The sequence below is a fragment of the Anolis carolinensis genome, chromosome 4 (assembly GCF_035594765.1).
Source record: "Anolis carolinensis isolate JA03-04 chromosome 4, rAnoCar3.1.pri, whole genome shotgun sequence".
NCBI lineage: Eukaryota > Metazoa > Chordata > Lepidosauria > Squamata > Dactyloidae > Anolis > Anolis carolinensis.
The window spans coordinates 775,924-798,196 of NC_085844.1; the positions used below are offsets into that span (position 1 = coordinate 775,924).

General features: G+C 44.1%; 1 protein-coding gene across 1 annotated transcript in view; it reads right to left on the minus strand.

Annotated features, from left to right (window-relative positions):
• The window catches only part of plec (plectin), a 309,701-nt gene extending 287,665 nt beyond the window's left edge, over window positions 1-22,036 (minus strand). Inside the window, exon 1 of the mRNA XM_062979321.1 lies at window positions 21,790-22,036. Coding sequence (XP_062835391.1) covers window positions 21,790-22,030 — 241 coding nt within the window. The 5' untranslated portion in view covers window positions 22,031-22,036. The remainder of the gene's footprint in view (window positions 1-21,789) is intronic.
• Window positions 22,037-22,273: the final 237 nt, after the last annotated feature.

A 22,273-nucleotide genomic window follows, 5' to 3' on the forward strand; every position in this document is an offset into this window, starting at 1 on the left:
CCAGCATTCCCTATCCTTCAGCCTTGGAAGAGTGGTCAAAATGCATTGGTGTTGGATGCACTTGGACCTTGCAAAACTACATCTCCCAGCATTCCCTATCCTTCAGCCTTGGAAGAGTGGTCAAAATGCATTGGTGTTGGATGCACTTGGACCTTGCAAAACTACATCTCCCAGCATTCCCTATCCTTCAGCCTTGGAAGAGTGGTCAAAATGCATTGGTGTTGGATGCACTTGGACCTTGCAAAACTGCATCTCCCAGCATTCCCTATCCTTCAGCCTTGGAAGAGTGGTCAAAATGCATTGGTGTTGGATGCACCTGGACCTTGCAAAACTACATCTCCCAGCATTCCCTATCCTTCAGCCTTGGAAGAGTGGTCAAAATGCATTGGTGTTGGATGCACCTGGACCTTGCAAAACTACATCTCCCAGCATTCCCTATCCTTCAGCCTTGGAAGAGTGGTCAAAATGCATTGGTGTTGGATGCACTTGGACCTTGCAAAACTACATCTCCCAGCATTCCCTATCCTTCAGCCTTGGAAGAGTGGTCAAAATGCATTGGTGTTGGATGCACCTGGACCTTGCAAAACTACATCTCCCAGCATTCCCTATCCTTCAGCCTTGGAAGCGGGGCCAAAATGCATTGGTGTTGGATGCACCTGGACCTTGCAAAACTGCATCTCCCAGCATTCCCTATCCTTCAGCCTTGGAAGAGTGGTCAAAATGCATTGGTGTTGGATGCACCTGGACCTTGCAAAACTGCATCTCCCAGCATTCCCTATCCTTCAGCCTTGGAAGAGTGGTCAAAATGCATTGGTGTTGGATGCACCTGGACCTTGCAAAACTACATCTCCCAGCATTCCCTATCCTTCAGCCTTGGAAGAGTGGTCAAAATGCATTGGTGTTGGATGCACCTGGACCTTGCAAAACTACATCTCCCAGCATTCCCTATCCTTGGAAGCGAGGTCAAAATGCATTCTTATTGCATGCATCTGGACCTTGCAAAACTACATCTCCCAGCATTCCCTATGCTTGGAAGCGGGGCCAAAATGCATTGGTGTTGGATGCACCTGGACCTTGCAAAATTACATCTCCCAGCATTCCCTATCCTTCAGCCTTGGAAGAGTGGTCAAAATGCATTGGTGTTGGATGCACTTGGACCTTGCAAAACTGCATCTCCCAGCATTCCCTATCCTTCAGCCTTGGAAGAGTGGTCAAAATGCATTGTTATTGCATGCATCTGGACCTTGCAAAACTACATCTCCCAGCATTCCCTATCCTTGGAAGCGAGGTCAAAATGCACTGTTATTGCATGCATCTGGACCTTGCAAAACTACATCTCCCAGCATTCCCTATCCTTGGAAGTGGGGTCAAAATGCATTGTTATTGCATGCACCTGGACCTTGCAAAACTACATCTCCCAGCATTCCCTATCCTTCAGCCTTGGAAGCGGGGCCAAAATGCATTGGTACTGGATGCACTTGGACCTTGCAAAACTACATCTCCCAGCATTCCCTATCCTTCAGCCTTGGAAGAGTGGTCAAAATGCATTGGTGTTGGATGCACCTGGACCTTGCAAAACTACATCTCCCAGCATTCCCTATCCTTCAGCCTTGGAAGAGTGGTCAAAATGCATTGGTGTTGGATGCACTTGGACCTTGCAAAACTACATCTCCCAGCATTCCCTATCCTTCAGCCTTGGAAGAGTGGTCAAAATGCATTGGTGTTGGATGCACTTGGACCTTGCAAAACTACATCTCCCAGCATTCCCTATCCTTCAGCCTTGGAAGAGTGGTCAAAATGCATTGGTGTTGGATGCACTTGGACCTTGCAAAACTGCATCTCCCAGCATTCCCTATCCTTCAGCCTTGGAAGAGTGGTCAAAATGCATTGGTGTTGGATGCACCTGGACCTTGCAAAACTACATCTCCCAGCATTCCCTATCCTTCAGCCTTGGAAGAGTGGTCAAAATGCATTGGTGTTGGATGCACCTGGACCTTGCAAAACTACATCTCCCAGCATTCCCTATCCTTCAGCCTTGGAAGAGTGGTCAAAATGCATTGGTGTTGGATGCACTTGGACCTTGCAAAACTACATCTCCCAGCATTCCCTATCCTTCAGCCTTGGAAGAGTGGTCAAAATGCATTGGTGTTGGATGCACCTGGACCTTGCAAAACTACATCTCCCAGCATTCCCTATCCTTCAGCCTTGGAAGCGGGGCCAAAATGCATTGGTGTTGGATGCACCTGGACCTTGCAAAACTGCATCTCCCAGCATTCCCTATCCTTCAGCCTTGGAAGAGTGGTCAAAATGCATTGGTGTTGGATGCACCTGGACCTTGCAAAACTGCATCTCCCAGCATTCCCTATCCTTCAGCCTTGGAAGAGTGGTCAAAATGCATTGGTGTTGGATGCACCTGGACCTTGCAAAACTACATCTCCCAGCATTCCCTATCCTTCAGCCTTGGAAGAGTGGTCAAAATGCATTGGTGTTGGATGCACCTGGACCTTGCAAAACTACATCTCCCAGCATTCCCTATCCTTGGAAGCGAGGTCAAAATGCATTGTTATTGCATGCATCTGGACCTTGCAAAACTACATCTCCCAGCATTCCCTATGCTTGGAAGCGGGGCCAAAATGCATTGGTGTTGGATGCACCTGGACCTTGCAAAATTACATCTCCCAGCATTCCCTATCCTTCAGCCTTGGAAGAGTGGTCAAAATGCATTGGTGTTGGATGCACTTGGACCTTGCAAAACTGCATCTCCCAGCATTCCCTATCCTTCAGCCTTGGAAGAGTGGTCAAAATGCATTGTTATTGCATGCATCTGGACCTTGCAAAACTACATCTCCCAGCATTCCCTATCCTTGGAAGCGAGGTCAAAATGCACTGTTATTGCATGCATCTGGACCTTGCAAAACTACATCTCCCAGCATTCCCTATCCTTGGAAGTGGGGTCAAAATGCATTGTTATTGCATGCACCTGGACCTTGCAAAACTACATCTCCCAGCATTCCCTATCCTTCAGCCTTGGAAGCGGGGCCAAAATGCATTGGTACTGGATGCACTTGGACCTTGCAAAACTACATCTCCCAGCATTCCCTATCCTTCAGCCTTGGAAGAGTGGTCAAAATGCATTGGTGTTGGATGCACCTGGACCTTGCAAAACTACATCTCCCAGCATTCCCTATCCTTCAGCCTTGGAAGAGTGGTCAAAATGCATTGGTGTTGGATGCACTTGGACCTTGCAAAACTGCATCTCCCAGCATTCCCTATCCTTCAGCCTTGGAAGAGTGGTCAAAATGCATTGGTGTTGGATGCACTTGGACCTTGCAAAACTACATCTCCCAGCATTCCCTATCCTTCAGCCTTGGAAGAGTGGTCAAAATGCATTGGTGTTGGATGCACCTGGACCTTGCAAAACTACATCTCCCAGCATTCCCTATCCTTCAGCCTTGGAAGAGTGGTCAAAATGCATTGGTGTTGGATGCACTTGGACCTTGCAAAACTACATCTCCCAGCATTCCCTATCCTTCAGCCTTGGAAGAGTGGTCAAAATGCATTGGTGTTGGATGCACCTGGACCTTGCAAAACTACATCTCCCAGCATTCCCTATCCTTCAGCCTTGGAAGAGTGGTCAAAATGCATTGGTGTTGGATGCACCTGGACCTTGCAAAACTACATCTCCCAGCATTCCCTATCCTTCAGCCTTGGAAGCGGGGCCAAAATGCATTGGTGTTGGATGCACTTGGACCTTGCAAAACTGCATCTCCCAGCATTCCCTATCCTTCAGCCTTGGAAGAGTGGTCAAAATGCATTGGTGTTGGATGCACTTGGACCTTGCAAAACTACATCTCCCAGCATTCCCTATCCTTCAGCCTTGGAAGAGTGGTCAAAATGCATTGGTGTTGGATGCACCTGGACCTTGCAAAACTACATCTCCCAGCATTCCCTATCCTTCAGCCTTGGAAGAGTGGTCAAAATGCATTGGTGTTGGATGCACCTGGACCTTGCAAAACTACATCTCCCAGCATTCCCTATCCTTCAGCCTTGGAAGAGTGGTCAAAATGCATTGGTGTTGGATGCACCTGGACCTTGCAAAACTACATCTCCCAGCATTCCCTATCCTTGGAAGCGAGGTCAAAATGCACTGTTATTGCATGCATCTGGACCTTGCAAAACTACATCTCCCAGCATTCCCTATCCTTGGAAGTGGGGTCAAAATGCATTGTTATTGCATGCATCTGGACCTTGCAAAACTACATCTCCCAGCATTCCCTATCCTTCAGCCTTGGAAGCGGGGCCAAAATGCATTGGTGTTGGATGCATCTGGACCTTGCAAAACTACATCTCCCAGCATTCCCTATCCTTCAGCCTTGGAAGAGTGGTCAAAATGCATTGGTGTTGGATGCACCTGGACCTTGCAAAACTACATCTCCCAGCATTCCCTATCCTTCAGCCTTGGAAGAGTGGTCAAAATGCATTGGTGTTGGATGCACCTGGACCTTGCAAAACTACATCTCCCAGCATTCCCTATCCTTCAGCCTTGGAAGAGTGGTCAAAATGCATTGGTGTTGGATGCACCTGGACCTTGCAAAACTACATCTCCCAGCATTCCCTATCCTTCAGCCTTGGAAGCGGGGCCAAAATGCATTGGTGTTGGATGCACCTGGACCTTGCAAAATTACATCTCCCAGCATTCCCTATCCTTCAGCCTTGGAAGAGTGGTCAAAATGCATTGGTGTTGGATGCACCTGGACCTTGCAAAACTACATCTCCCAGCATTCCCTATCCTTCAGCCTTGGAAGAGTGGTCAAAATGCATTGGTGTTGGATGCACCTGGACCTTGCAAAACTACATCTCCCAGCATTCCCTATCCTTCAGCCTTGGAAGAGTGGTCAAAATGCATTGGTGTTGGATGCACCTGGACCTTGCAAAACTACATCTCCCAGCATTCCCTATCCTTCAGCCTTGGAAGCGGGGCCAAAATGCATTGGTGTTGGATGCACTTGGACCTTGCAAAACTACATCTCCCAGCATTCCCTATCCTTCAGCCTTGGAAGAGTGGTCAAAATGCATTGGTGTTGGATGCACTTGGACCTTGCAAAACTACATCTCCCAGCATTCCCTATCCTTCAGCCTTGGAAGAGTGGTCAAAATGCATTGGTGTTGGATGCACCTGGACCTTGCAAAACTACATCTCCCAGCATTCCCTATCCTTCAGCCTTGGAAGCGGGGCCAAAATACATTGGTGTTGGATGCACTTGGACCTTGCAAAACTACATCTCCCAGCATTCCCTATCCTTCAGCCTTGGAAGAGTGGTCAAAATGCATTGGTGTTGGATGCACTTGGACCTTGCAAAACTGCATCTCCCAGCATTCCCTATCCTTCAGCCTTGGAAGAGTGGTCAAAATGCATTGGTGTTGGATGCACTTGGACCTTGCAAAACTACATCTCCCAGCATTCCCTATCCTTCAGCCTTGGAAGAGTGGTCAAAATGCATTGGTGTTGGATGCACCTGGACCTTGCAAAACTACATCTCCCAGCATTCCCTATCCTTCAGCCTTGGAAGAGTGGTCAAAATGCATTGGTGTTGGATGCACTTGGACCTTGCAAAACTACATCTCCCAGCATTCCCTATCCTTCAGCCTTGGAAGAGTGGTCAAAATGCATTGGTGTTGGATGCACCTGGACCTTGCAAAACTACATCTCCCAGCATTCCCTATCCTTCAGCCTTGGAAGAGTGGTCAAAATGCATTGGTGTTGGATGCACCTGGACCTTGCAAAACTACATCTCCCAGCATTCCCTATCCTTCAGCCTTGGAAGAGTGGTCAAAATGCATTGGTGTTGGATGCACTTGGACCTTGCAAAACTACATCTCCCAGCATTCCCTATCCTTCAGCCTTGGAAGAGTGGTCAAAATGCATTGGTGTTGGATGCACCTGGACCTTGCAAAACTACATCTCCCAGCATTCCCTATCCTTCAGCCTTGGAAGAGTGGTCAAAATGCATTGGTGTTGGATGCACCTGGACCTTGCAAAACTACATCTCCCAGCATTCCCTATCCTTCAGCCTTGGAAGCGGGGCCAAAATGCATTGGTGTTGGATGCACTTGGACCTTGCAAAACTACATCTCCCAGCATTCCCTATCCTTCAGCCTTGGAAGAGTGGTCAAAATGCATTGGTGTTGGATGCACCTGGACCTTGCAAAACTACATCTCCCAGCATTCCCTATCCTTCAGCTTTGGAAGAGTGGTCAAAATGCATTGGTGTTGGATGCACCTGGACCTTGCAAAACTACATCTCCCAGCATTCCCTATCCTTCAGCCTTGGAAGAGTGGTCAAAATGCATTGGTGTTGGATGCACCTGGACCTTGCAAAACTACATCTCCCAGCATTCCCTATCCTTCAGCCTTGGAAGAGTGGTCAAAATGCATTGGTGTTGGATGCACCTGGACCTTGCAAAACTACATCTCCCAGCATTCCCTATCCTTCAGCCTTGGAAGAGTGGTCAAAATGCATTGGTGTTGGATGCACCTGGACCTTGCAAAACTACATCTCCCAGCATTCCCTATCCTTCAGCCTTGGAAGAGTGGTCAAAATGCATTGGTGTTGGATGCACCTGGACCTTGCAAAACTACATCTCCCAGCATTCCCTATCCTTCAGCCTTGGAAGAGTGGTCAAAATGCATTGGTGTTGGATGCACTTGGACCTTGCAAAACTGCATCTCCCAGCATTCCCTATCCTTCAGCCTTGGAAGAGTGGTCAAAATGCATTGGTGTTGGATGCACCTGGACCTTGCAAAACTACATCTCCCAGCATTCCCTATCCTTGGAAGCGAGGTCAAAATGCACTGTTATTGCATGCATCTGGACCTTGCAAAACTACATCTCCCAGCATTCCCTATCCTTGGAAGTGGGGTCAAAATGCATTGTTATTGCATGCATCTGGACCTTGCAAAACTACATCTCCCAGCATTCCCTATGCTTGGAAGCGGGGCCAAAATGCATTGGTACTGGATGCATCTGGACCTTGCAAAATTACATCTCCCAGCATTCCCTATCCTTCAGCCTTGGAAGAGTGGTCAAAATGCATTGTTATTGCATGCATCTGGACCTTGCAAAACTACATCTCCCAGCATTCCCTATCCTTCAGCCTTGGAAGAGTGGTCAAAATGCATTGTTATTGCATGCATCTGGACCTTGCAAAACTGCATCTCCCAGCATTCCCTATCCTTCAGCCTTGGAAGAGTGGTCAAAATGCATTGTTATTGCATGCATCTGGACCTTGCAAAACTACATCTCCCAGCATTCCCTATCCTTCAGCCTTGGAAGAGTGGTCAAAATGCATTGTTATTGCATGCATCTGGACCTTGCAAAACTGCATCTCCCAGCATTCCCTATCCTTCAGCCTTGGAAGAGTGGTCAAAATGCATTGTTATTGCATGCATCTGGACCTTGCAAAACTACATCTCCCAGCATTCCCTATCCTTGGAAGCGAGGTCAAAATGCACTGTTATTGCATGCATCTGGACCTTGCAAAACTACATCTCCCAGCATTCCCTATCCTTGGAAGTGGGGTCAAAATGCATTGTTATTGCATGCATCTGGACCTTGCAAAACTACATCTCCCAGCATTCCCTATCCTTGGAAGTGGGGTCAAAATGCATTGTTATTGCATGCATCTGGACCTTGCAAAACTATATCTCCCAGCATTCCCTATCCTTGGAAGCGAGGTCAAAATGCATTGTTATTGCATGCATCTGGACCTTGCAAAACTACATCTCCCAGCATTCCCTATCCTTGGAAGTGTGGTCAAAATGCATTGTTATTGCATGCATCTGGACCTTCCAAAACTACATCTCCCAGCATTCCCTATCCTTGGAAGTGGGGTCAAAATGCATTGTTATTGCATGCATCTGGACCTTGCAAAACTACATCTCCCAGCATTCCCTATCCTTGGAAGTGTGGTCAAAATGCATTGTTATTGCATGCATCTGGACCTTCCAAAACTACATCTCCCAGCATTCCCTATCCTTGGAAGCGAGGTCAAAATGCATTGGTACTGGATGCATCTGGACCTTGCAAAACTATTATTATTATTATTATTATTATTATTATTATTATTATTATTATTATTATTACATCTCCCAGCATTCTCTATTCTTCAGCCTTGGAAGTGGGGTCAAAATGCATTGGTATTGGATGCACTCAGACCTTGCAAAACTATTATTATTATTATTATTATTATTATTATTATTATTATTATTATTACATCTCCCAGCATTCCCTATCCTTCAGCCTTGGAAGTTTGGTCAAAATGCATTGGTATTGGATGCACTCAGACCTTGCAAAACTATTATTATTATTATTATTATTATTATTATTATTATTATTATTACATCTCTCAGCATTCCCTATCCTTCAGCCTTGGAAGTGGGGTCAAAATGCATTGGTATTGGATGCACTCAGACCTTGCAAAACTATTATTATTATTATTATTATTATTATTATTATTACATCTCCCAGCATTCCCTATCCTTGAGCCTTGGAAGTGGGGTCAAAATGCATTGGTATTGGATGCACCTGGACCTTGCAAAACTATTATTATTATTATTATTATTATTATTATTATTATTACATCTCCCAGCATTCCCTATCCTTCAGCCTTGGAAGTGGGGTCAAAATGCATTGGTATTGGATGCACTCAGACCTTGCAAAACTATTATTATTATTATTATTATTATTATTATTATTATTATTATTATTATTACATCTCCCAGTATTCCCTATCCTTCAGCCTTGGAAGTGGGGTCAAAATGCATTGGTATTGGATGCACTCAGACCTTGCAAAACTATTATTATTATTATTATTATTATTATTATTATTATTATTATTATTACATCTCCCAGTATTCCCTATCCTTCAGCCTTGGAAGTGGGGTCAAAATGCATTGGTATTGGATGCACTCAGACCTTGCAAAACTATTATTATTATTATTATTATTATTATTATTATTATTATTATTATTATTATTATTATTACATCTCCCAGCATTCCCTATCCTTGAGCCTTGGAAGTGGGGTCAAAATGCATTGGTATTGGATGCACTCAGACCTTGCAAAACTATTATTATTATTATTAATTATTAATTATTATTATTACATCGCCCAGTATTCCCTATCCTTCAGCCTTGGAAGTGGGGTCAAAATGCATTGGTATTGGATGCACTCAGACCTTGCAAAACTATTATTATTATTATTATTATTATTATTATTATTATTATTATTATTATTATTATTACATCTCCCAGTATTCCCTATCCTTCAGCCTTGGAAGTGGGGTCAAAATGCATTGGTATTGGATGCACTCAGACCTTGCAAAACTATTATTATTATTATTAATTATTAATTATTATTATTACATCGCCCAGTATTCCCTATCCTTTAGCCTTGGAAATTTGCTCAAAATGCATTGGTATTGGATGCACCTGGACCTTGCAAAACTATTATTATTATTATTATTATTATTATTATTATTATTATTATTATTATTATTACATCTCCCAGCATTCCCTATCCTTGAGCCTTGGAAGTGGGGTCAAAATGCATTGGTATTGGATGCATATGGACCTTGCAAAACTACATCTCCTGGCATTCCTTCTCCTTGAGCCCTGGCATATGGCTCTTCTATGGGACTCAAATGCAAATAAAGACATAAACGATGTTTTGTTCTAAGAGCAATAAAGCGGCCTCCGTTTCAGGGCTGGGCCGGAAATGGGAAGGACGCACAACAGGCCCATGCACACAAAAAGCATCACACAGTAACGCAATTAAGACGGCATTATATAACACTAATAACATTATAAATGCAAAGAATAAATGGGTTTTTGTCCCCTAAGAGCCATATAGTTGCTTCCGTCTCCGGGCAGGGCAGGAAATGGAAGGGACTTGCACAAAGGTGTTTTGGATTGCAACTCCCAGGTGTTTTGGACTGCAACTCCCAGCATTCCTCACAGCCTCAGGCCCCTTCCTTTTGCCCCTCCGCCGCTTAAGCGGCGGAGGGGCAAAAGGAAGGGGCCTGAGGCTGTGAGGAATGGTGGGAGTTGCAGTCCAAAACACTGCTTAAACAGAGAAAAGTCATTAAGTGACTATTTGCAAAGCCTGGAAAATCCCTTAACGGACGCTTTTTGCGGGTTAGCAAAAGCCAGTGACTTGGCAACTTTTGGTTTTGAGGATTAGAAGCAAAGAAGCAAAGCAAAGAATTACGTAACCTACAAAAACGGTTACGGGTGGGAGTCCTGTTTCCCTCCCTCTCCCTCATTTTCCTCCTCCTTCGCTTTATTGCTTCTAAATCTATATATATAAAAGAGTGATGGCATCACGGCGACCCACAAAACAACAAAACTACAGGCCCCCCAACCTCGAAATTTGACAACACAACCCATCATCCACGCCTCTAGGTTGATACAACAAAAAGAAAAGCAAAATAAAGTCCTAATTAGAGAGAGAGAGGAATAATTGCTTTTATCCAATTGCTGCCAGTTAGAAGGCTAAGCTCCTCCAACTTGGTCTCCCTAGCAACTCAATAAAAAATAATAAAAAAACACTAAAAAAAATAATTAAAAACACTAAAAAAAATACAATAAAATACTATAATAGCAGAAAATAACTAAAAACAATACAAGAAAAAATAAAATATAATAAAAAGATAACTTACAATAAAATTAATTTAAAAAATACAAATAACGTCAAATAAAAATTACACAACAATTTTTAACCAATACCACCACCACTTTGCCACAGCAACGTGTGGCCGAGCACAGCTAGTAATATATAGATAATGTTTTGCAAAGAAGCCGGAAACCATACAGTACATATGACTCCACGGAGACCAGATGGCTGGGCGCAAAAAATGGAATTATGCTCTGAAGCGCATGGCTAAGAGCATGGCCGCGGTGTCCTAATCATCGGAGTCCAGGCCAAGGCTGGAAATGAAGGAGATGGAAGAGAAAGTTGTAGTTTTACAAGCCTACTTTAACTGCCATGGCCCAATGCTATGGAAGAACGGGAGTTGTAGCTTCACGAGGTCTAAATGGTGCATCTTCACTGTGGAATTAATGCAGTTTGAGCCTACTTCAATTGCCATGGCTCAATGCTACGGAGCCCTGGGATTTGTAGTTTGGCAAGGCACCAGCTCAGTGCTATAGAGTCATGGGAGTTGCAGTTTCACAAGGCCTAAATTGTGCGTTTTGTCAGAGCGCGCGCTCTGACAGTGGTTATGGGCCCAGCGCGCTTCCGCTGCGCAGCACTGCTTTTTACTGCTACGGGCAAAGCTACGGAGCCCTGGGATTTGTAGTTTGGCAAGGCACCAGCTCAGTGCTATAGAGTCATGGGAGTTGCAGTTTCACAAGGCCTAAATTGTGCGTTTTGTCAGAGCGCGTGCTCTGACAGTGGTTATGGGCCCAGCGCGCTTCCGCTGCGCAGCACTGCTTTTTACTGCTACGGGCAAAGCTACGGAGCCCTGGGATTTGTAGTTTGGCAAGGCACCAGCTCAGTGCTATAGAGTCATGGGAGTTGCAGTTTCACAAGGCCTAAATTGTGCGTTTTGTCAGAGCGCGCGCTCTGACAGTGGTTATGGGCCCAGCGCGCTTCCGCTGCGCAGCACTGCTTTTTACTGCTACGGGCAAAGCTACGGAGCCCTGGGATTTGTAGTTTGGCAAGGCACCAGCTCAGTGCTATAGAGTCATGGGAGTTGCAGTTTCACAAGGCCTAAATTGTGCGTTTTGTCAGAGCGCGTGCTCTGACAGTGGTTATGGGCCCAGCGCGCTTCCGCTGCGCAGCACTGCTTTTTACTGCTACGGGCAAAGCTTGCTTCCACCGAAGACAAACTCTCCCCCTCCAGCAGGTTAAGCACGGCTCACCGGAACGGCTTCCTTCTCACAGCTCACAGCTCAGCTCCCGGACCTCTGGCTCCACACAGACTGGACAGTATACTGGGTACACTGGAAACTGGTCTGGTTCTGGCACAGTCGCAGGTTCTGGAGTAGGCTCTGGTGCTGATCCAGGTGGTCCTTCTGGTCCCCTTCTGGATTCTTCCAAACACTGACGCAGGTCTGCTGGTCCTTCTGGGCCCATAACCACTGTCAGAGCGAGTGCTCTGACACGTTTCCCTTGTAGAATTAATGCAGTTTGAGTCTACTTCAACTGCCATGGCTCAGTGCTACCATGCCCTGGGATTTGTAGTTTGGCAAGGCATCAGCTCAGTGCTATAGAATCATGGGAGCTGTAGTTTCACGAGGTATAAATGGTGCATCTTCTCTGCATTCTTCTTCAATGCAGTTTGAGCCTACTTCAACTGTCAAGGCTCATTGCTACGATGTCCTGGGATTTATAGTCTGGCAAGGCACCAGCTCATTGCTATGGAATCATGGGAGTTGCAGTTTCCCAAGGCTTACATTGTGCATTTCCCTTGTAGAATTAATACAGTTTGAGTCTACTTCAACAGTCAAGGCTCAATGCTATGGAGCCCTGGGATTTGTAGTTTGGCAAGGCCCCAGCTCAATGCTATGGAATCATGGGAGTTGTAGTTTCACAAGGTCTAAATTGTGTATCTCCACTGTGGAATGAATGCAGTTTGAGCCTACTTTAACTACCGTGGCTCAGTGCTATGGTGTCCTGGGATTTGTAGTTTGGCAAGGCACCAGCTCAATGCTATGGAATCATGGGAGTTGTAGTTTCACGAGGTCTAAATGGTGCATCTCCCTTGTAGAATGAATGCAGTTTGAGCCTACTTCAACTGCCATGGCTCAATGCTACGGTGTCCTGGGATTTGTAGTTTGTCAAGGCACCAGCTCAGTGCTATAGGATCATGGGAGTTGTAGTTTCACTAGGGTTAGGGTTAGGGAATGTGGGATGAATACAGTTTGAACCTACTTCAACAGTCAAGGCTCAGTGCTAGGTGCCCTGGATTTGTAGTTTGGCAAGGCACCAGCTCAGTGCTATGGAATCATGGGAGTTGTAGTTTCATGAGGTCTAAATGGTGCATCTTCACTGTGGAATGAATGGAGCTTGAGACTACTTCAACAGTCAAGGCTCAGTGCTAGGTGCCCTGGGACTTGTAGTTCAGTAAGGCCCCAGCTCAGTGCTATAGAATCATGGGAGTTGTAGTTTCATGAGGTCTAAATGGTGCATCTCCACTCTGGAATGAATGCAGTTTGAGCCTGCTTCAACTGCCATGGCTCAGTGCTACGGTGCCCTGGGATTTATAGTTTGGCCAGGCACAGCACTGCTTGACAAATGAAACTACAACTCCCAGGATTCCATAGCTTTGAGCCATGGCAGTTGAAGTGGTGCCAAACTGCATTATTTTTACAGTGTAGATGCACTATAGTCTGGTCTCTTCTAAGCTGCAGTATGTTATTGTGCCACGACTGCACGTTAATTGCCACAGCTGTGCAAACTAGAGCTAATGCAGAATGCCCGCACGGGACAGCAAATCCCAGGATTTCAAAGGACACAGCCATGTTGTGACTATATTTATTATTATTATTATTATTATCAACACAACGACGTTGTATGGCACAGCAAACAAGATAGATATGCTGGATTTTGTTTCGCAAAACCACAAGTCGAACACTTCCCAAGTGTCTAGGACTGTGTGATGTATTTTCGGATGATGCGTGCAGATCCCAGTAGGGTGGCCTTTTGCAGTTGGCAGATGGTGATTTTGTCAATGTCTATTGTTTCCAAATGCCGGCTGAGATCTTTTGGCACAGCACCCAGTGTGCCCATCACCACCGGGACCACCTGCATTGGTTTCTGCCAGAGTCTTTGAAGTTCAGTCTTGAGGTCCTGAGAGCGGCTGAGTTTTTCCTGTTGTTTTTCGTCAATGCGACTGTCACCTGGGATGGCGACATCAATGATCCAAACCTTGTTCTTTTCCACAACTGTGATGTCTGGTGTGTTGTGTTCCAGAACCTTGTCAGTCTGGATTCGGAAGTCCCACAGTCTCTTTGCATGCTCATTTTCCAATACTTTTGCAGGTTTGTGATCCCACCAGTTCTTTGCTGCTGGCAGGTGGTACTTGAGGCATAAGTTCCAATGAATCCTTTGGGCCACATAGTTGTGCCTCTGTTCATAGTCTGTCTGTGCGATTTTCTTACAGCAGCTGAGGATATGATTGTGCCAGCTGTCAGCTCTAGTTTGTAGTGCGGTTTTCTTGTACTGGTTTTTGTCTGCTGTGTTTTGAGGAGTTTCTGATTTTTGACTTCAATCAAAGCAGGTTCTTCACTTTGCTTGACATATTCTGCCAGAGCATGTTCTTCTTCTTTGACTGCTTGTTTTACTCATTATTATTATTATTATTATTATTATTATTATTATTATTATTATTATATTGCTGCTGCATGCAAGGAAGGAACCCCTCGGTGGTTTGTGACGACGACAACGATAATTATTATGTATCACCGATAAGTCTTGCTAATGATACATATTACACCCATTTGCAAAGGCCTCCGAGGAGAAGTGGCCGAGGCATCATGTAAACAAACAGCAGGCAAACAAAGGCACTTGGACTGCAAGTGCTAGAGTAGGAAGGGGCCTCTAAAGGACATCCAGTCCAACCCACTTCTGCCAGGCAAGAAGGCACAATCAAAACACTCCCAACAGATGGCCATCCAGCACCAAAGAACTCAAGACAAAGACTCCCAAGCAGTATATGTTAGACTAAAGGTGGAAGGGACCCCCAAGGGCCATCCAGTCCCACCCACTTCTGCCAGGCAAGAAGGCACAATCAAAACACTCTTGACAGATAGCCATGCAGCATCAAAAAACTCAAGACAAAGACTCCCAAGAAGTTTAAAGGTGGAAGGGACCCCCAAGGGCCATCCAGTCCCACCCACTTCTGCCAGGCAAGAAGGCACAATCAAAACACTCTTGACAGATAGCCATCCAGCATCAAAAAACTCAAGACAAAGACTCCCAAGAAGTTTAAAGGTGGAAGGGACCCCCAAGGGCCATCCAGTCCCACCCACTTCTGCCAGGCAAGAAGGCACAATCAAAACACTCTTGACCAGGGGTCCCCAAACTAAGGCCCGGGGGCTGGATGCGGCCCTCCAAGGTCATTTACCTGGCCCCCGCCCTCAGTTTTATAATATATTTTTATATCAGTTTTAATAATATAATATATTGTATATACATATAATATTGATTAAAATATTATAATGTTATACAACATAATACTAATAATAATACCATATAATAATATTAATTATATGTTATATATTACATATAGTATTACAGTATAGTGGTATAGTTCAATATAGTAATGTATAATGCTAATATTGTGCTATGCTAATAATATAATATATTGTATGTACATACAGCTGCTCTGAGTTCCCTTTGGGGTGATAAGGGTGGGATATAAATGTAGTAAATAAATGCAGTAAATAAATAATTCATTTTAGACTTAGGCTCGGCCAAAGTCTGAAATGACTTGAAGGCACACAACAACAACAACACAACCCTAATTAACTTTGCTATCTCATTGGCCAGTATCAGGCCCACACTTCCCATTGAAATCCTGATAGGTTTATGTTGGTTAAGATTGTTTTCATTTTAAAATATTGTATTGAACTTTCATTGTTGTTGTTGTTGTTGTTTTGCACTACAAATAAGACATGTGCAGTGTGCATAGGAATTTGTTCGTATTTTTTTTCAAATGATAATTCGGCCTCTCCATAGTCTGAAGGATTGTAGACCGGCCCTTTGCTTTGAAAGTTTGAGGACCCCTGCTCTTGACAGATGACCATCCAGCCTCCATTTACACTAGTTAGACGGGTCCCCTAAAGGCCATCAGGACCAACCCACTTCCGCCAGGCAAGAAGACACAATCAAAACATTCCAGACTGCTTAAAAGCCCCCAGGAATAACAAGGCACTGAGGCCCAAACTCTAAGATTTCATTTAGACTCTAAGAGCTTCTAAGCCAGGCCTGGGCAAACTTGGGCCCTCCCTCCAGGTGTTTTGGACTTCAACTCCCACCATTCCTAACAGCCTACAAGTTGGCCCATGCCTGGTCTAAGCCCAGAACAGGTCAGTTTGCAAACAGGAGCAAAGGCGCCTGACAAAAAGGCAACCAATGCATCCCAGTTGAGGGCCACAAGGCCACCTTTGACGGCTCTGGAGCAAGGAATTCTCAAAGCCACAGAAAAGCCAAAGACGCACAAAGGACGCTTTGCTGCTTACACACACCTGTTGCACTCAAGGGTTGGACTAGATGGCCTCAGGGCTCCTGCACTCGGCGCCATAGAATCAGAGCTGGAAAGGCCAGCCAGCCCAGCCCCCTTCTGCCAGGAACAAAGACACAAATATCATTAAATAAATATAATAATAATAATAATAATAATAATAATAATAATAATAATAATTGTGCGGTTTTCTGGCATTGTCAAAGAAGAAGAACGTGCCCTGGCAGAATATGTCAAGCAAAGTGAAGAACCTGCTTTGATTGAAGTCAAAAATCAGAAACTCCTCAAAACACAGCAGACAAAAAACCAGTACAAGAAAACCGCACTACAAACTAGAGCTGACAGCCGGCACAACAAAACATTGCATGGAAAGTTCCTTGACAAAATGGAAGGAAAAGCTGAGAAGGAGAAGACCTGGCTCTGGCTCACAAATGGGACCCTGAAGAAGGAGGCAGAAGGCCTGATCCTTGCAGCCCAGGAGCAATAATAATAATAATAATAATAATAATAATAATAATAATAATAATAATAAGGAGAAGACCTGGCTCTGGCTCACGAATGGGACCCTGAAGAAGGAGACAGAAGGCCTGATCCTTGCAGCCCAGGAGCAATAATAATAATAATAATAATAATAATAATAATAATAATAAGGAGAAGGCCTGGCTCTGGCTCACGAATGGGACCCTAAAGGAGGAGACAGAAGGCCTGATCCTTGCAGCCCAAGAGCAATAATAATAATAATAATAATAATAATAATAATAATAATAATAATAAGGAGAAGACCTGGCTCTGGCTCACGAATGGGACCCTGAAGAAGGAGACAGAAGGCCTGGCCCTTGCAGCCCAGGAGCAAGACATCAGGACAAAGGCCATTAATAATAATAATAATAATAATAATAATAATAATAATAATAATAATAGAAGACCTGGCTCTGGCTCACGAATGGGACCCTGAAGAAGGAGGCAGAAGGCCTGATCCTTCAGCCCAGGAGCAAGACATCAGGACAAAGGCCATTAATAATAATAATAATAATAATAATAATAATAATAATAATAATAAGATGAAACCATTGATCATATCCTCAGCTGCTGTAAAAAAATTGCACAGACAGACTACAAACAGAGGCACAACTATGTGGCCCAAATGATCCATTGGAACTTATGCCTCAAGTCCCACCTGCCAGCAGCAAAGAACTGGTGGGATCACAAACCTGCAAAAGTCTTGGAAAATGAGCACGCAAAGATACTGTGGGACTTCCGAATCCAGACTGACAAAGTTTTGGAACACAACACACCAGACATCACAGTTGTGGAAAAGAAAAAGGTTTGGATCATTGATGTTGCCATCCCAGGTGACAGTCGCATTGACGAAAAACAACAGGAAAAACTCAGCCGCTCTCAGGACCTCAAGATTGAACTTCAAAGACTCTGGCAGAAACCAGTGCAGGTGGTCCCGGTGGTGATGGGCACATTGGGTGCCGTGCCAAAAGATCTCAGCCGGCATTTGGAAACAATAGACATTGACAAAATCACGATCTGCCAACTGCAAAAGGCCACCTTACTGGGATCTGCACGCATCATCCGAAAATACATCACACAGTCCTAGACACTTGGGACGTGTTCGACTTGTGATTTTGTGAAACGAAATCCAGCATATCTATCTTGTTTGCTGTGTCATAATAATAATAATAATAATAATAATAATAATAATAATATTAATACATCACACAGTCCTAGACACTTGGGACGTGTTCGACTTGTGATTTTGTGAAACGAAATCCAGCATATCTATCTTGTTTGCTGTGTCATAATAAAATAATAATAATAATAATAATAATAATAATAATAATAATAATAATACATCACACAGTCCTAGACACTTGGGAAGTGTTCGACTTGTGATTTTGTGAAACGAAATCCAGCATATCTATCTTGTTTGCTGTGTCATATAATAATAATAATAATAATAATAATAATAATAATAATAATAATAATACATCACACAGTCCTAGACACTTGGGAAGTGTTCGACTTGTGGTTTTGTGATACGAAATCCAGCATGTCTATCTTGTTTGCTGTGTCATAATAATAATAATAATAATAATAATAATAATAATAATAATACATCACACAGTCCTAGACACTTGGGAAGTGTCCGACTTGTGATTTTGTGATATGAAATCCGGCATATCTATCTTGTTTGCTGTGCCATAATAAAATAATAATAATAATAATATTTTTTTGAACATACACAAAAGCATTATCCGTAGAAGGACCACAGCTGAAAAAATCACCGCACCACACCAAATGAATGCATAACACACTTCATGGTTGCACAAAAAGGGCCCAAAAGTGAGGCCAACGCAAACACAACTGACCAGCCACAATCCGGCCACTCTCGGGCCAAAGAAAGAAGCAACCTGCTCATGCCTGAGCCAACTTGGGCCCTCCCAACTTAAGCAGGGCCATCCTGCCCTTGCTGAAAGGCTTCCAGGGGATATTCCAATGGGCTCCTAGAGTTGGAAGGCCATCTAGTCCGGCCCCGTTCCACCAGGAAGGAAGGCACGATCCAAACCCTCCCGGCAGATGGCCATCCAAACTCTGCTCAAAAAACTTCATTGCAGGAGGCAGCTCAGCCTTGTCTTCTCCAGGCTAAACACACCCAACTCCCTAAGCCACTCCGCAGAAGGATTCAGATGCAAACCAGTCTTACTTTAACACTCACTCTGCAGCAAAACATATCATTGCTGAGCCTGCCTTCATTCATTAATGGACAGACAGGGCAGCCCAACGGCTCATCCCGATAATTAAATTGAGACAGATCCAAAGAGGGAGATTGGCACGACTCGGATGTTGCCTTCCCTGCAAATCCCTGCAGCCCAGAGCGCCTTTGAGGGTCCTTTAAGCGCATCAGAGCATCTCACTGTGAGTGTTGGAAGGGGCCCCCAAAGGCCATCCAGTCCAACCCCGTTGTGCCAGGTAGGAAGGCACAATCAAAGCAGTCCCAACAGATGACCATCCAGACTCTGATGACAGTCCCCCATGCAACCCTAGAGTTGGAAGGGGCCCCCGAAGGCCATCTAGTCCATCCCCTTTCTCCAAGGTAGGAAGGCACAATCAAAGCAGTCCCAACAGATGACCATCCAGGCTCTGATGACAGTCCTCCATGCAACCCTAGAGTTGGAAGGGGCCCCCGAAGGCCATCTAGTCCATCCCCTTTCTCCAAGGTAGGAAGGCACAATCAAAGCAGTCCCAACAGATGACCATCCAGGCTCTGATGACAGTCCTCCATGCAACCCTAGAGTTGGAAGGGGCCCCCGAAGGCCATCTAGTCCATCCCCTTTCTCCAAGGTAGGAAGGCACAATCAAAGCAGTCCCAACAGATGACCATCCAGACTCTGATGACAGTCCCCCATGCAACCCTAGAGTTGGAAGGGGCCCCCGAAGGCCATCTAGTCCATCCCCTTTCTCCAAGGTAGGAAGGCACAATCAAAGCAGTCCCAACAGATGACCATCCAGGCTCTTGTGACAGTTCTCCATGCAATCCTAGAGTTGGAAGGGGCCCCCAAAGGCCATCCAGTCCAAACCTCTTTCTCCATGCAGGAAGAAGCACCATCAAAACCCATCTGAAAGATGGACATCCAGCCTCTGCTTCTTCTTCTTCTTCTTCTTCTTCTTATTATTATTATTATTATTATTATTATTATTATTATCATCACAGTATTATTATTATATATAATATTATATATACTATAATGTATATTATATATTATATCATATAATGATAATAGAATCAAAGAATTGGAAGGAACCCTAAAGGCCTTCTAGTCCAAGTCCCTTCTTTCTTCCATGCAGGAAAAGCACCATCAAAACCCACCCAAAAGATGGACATCCAGCCTCTGCTTCTTCTTCTTCTTCTTATTATTATTATTATCATCACAGTATTATTATTATATATAATATTATATATACTATAATGTATATTATATATTATATCATATAATGATAATAGAATCAAAGAGTTGGAAGGAACCCTAAAGGCCTTCTAGTCCAAGTCCCTTCTTTCTTCCATGCAGGAAAAGCACCATCAAAACCCACCCAAAAGATGGACATCCAGCCTCTGCTTCTTCTTCTTCTTCTTCTTCTTCTTATTATTATTATTATCATCACAGTATTATTATTATATATAATATTATATATACTATAATGTATATTATATATTATATCATATAATGATAATAGAATCAAAGAGTTGGAAGGAACCCTAAAGGCCTTCTAGTCCAAGTCCCTTCTTTCTTCCATGCAGGAAAAGCACCATCAAAACCCACCCAAAAGATGGACATCCAGCCTCTGCTTCTTCTTCTTCTTCTTATTATTATTATTACTACAGTATTATTATATATATACATATACAGTAGAGTCTCACTTATCCAACATAAACGGGCTGGCAGAATGTTGGATAAGTGAATATGTTGGATAATAAGGAGAGATTAAGAAAAAGCCTATTAAACATCAAAATAGATTATGATTTTACAAATTAAGCACCAAAACATCATGTTAGACAACAAATTTGACAGAAAAAAGTAGTTCATTACACATTAATGCTATGTAGTAATTACTGTATTTACGAATTTAGCACCAAAATATCATGATATATTGAAAACAGTGACTACAAAATTGCGTTGGATAATCCAGAACGTTGGATAAGCGAGTGTTGGATAAGTGATATATCACTTATAATATAATGTACATTATATATTATATTATGATAATGATAATAGAATCCAAGAGTTGGAAGGGACCATAAAGGCCATCTAGTCCAACCCCTTTTTTTCTTCCATGCAGGAAAAACATCATCAAAGTCCACTCACCCGACAGATGGCTATCCAGCTTCGGCATATATATATATATATATATATATATATATATATATATACACACACATATATATACACACACACACACACACACACACACAAACATATGTATTAGAACCCTAGAGTCGGAAGGGACCCCAAAGGCCATCCAGTCCAACCCCCTTCTTTCTTCCATATTTTATTATTATTATTATTATTATTATTATTATTATTATTATTATTATTATTATTATTATTCCATGCAGGAAAAACACCATCAATTAGTTGCAACTCAATGATGAGATATTCATTGCAAAACTAGAGCGAAATTCAGCGCTGCAGGATATCCCTTTGTCCAACAAAAACAAAGTTTGTGCCGTTTAGAAAACTTTCCCCAAGTTTTTGAATGACAGCACCAATTAGGAAATAACGACACCGATAACCCGGGAACACAAATCATCATGTTACACCAACATCGCACCACACCAACTGGACGCGGAACACAACATGAGCCAACTTGGGCCCTCCCGGTGTTTTGGACTCCAACTCCCACAATTCCTAACAGCCTGCCGGCTGTTAGGAATTGTGGGAGTTGGAGTCCAAAACACCTGGAGGGAGGGCCCAAGTGCAGTAGATGGACTCCGCGCAGGACTCGCACCCAAAGCCCTCCGTATCCGCGCCCTACCTGCAATGCGGAGGACGGCTCTCTCGGCCGGGTCCAGGACGGTCCCGCTGCTGCCCGAAGCCGACTTGGTGCGCTTAGTGCGCTGGTGCTTGGGCAGGTTCCAGGGTAGAGTGTCCCCCGGGGAGGGGGAGCCCCCGCTGCTGCTGCCACCGCTGGAACTCCCCGCCACTGGAGCCGCAGGCGGAGACGTTGCCGCCGCCGCCGCCGCCGCCTTGGGCTTCTCCTTCCGTCGGGAAGACATCACCTCCTGCAAGAAGGAAAGAACGAGAAAGGATGGATGAAAGGAAGGAAGGAAGGAAAAGATATTCCCCATCCTATGAGGCCACAAGGCCAATGAAGCCAGGATTCAATGGAGAAGAAATAAATAAAGAGACTGCAGCAGGATGGCCATTTGCAAGGAGGGATTGGATGGTGCCCTCCTGCCTGGCAGAAGGTTGAACTGGATGGCCTTTGCAGCCTCTTCCAATGAGACAATAATAATAAT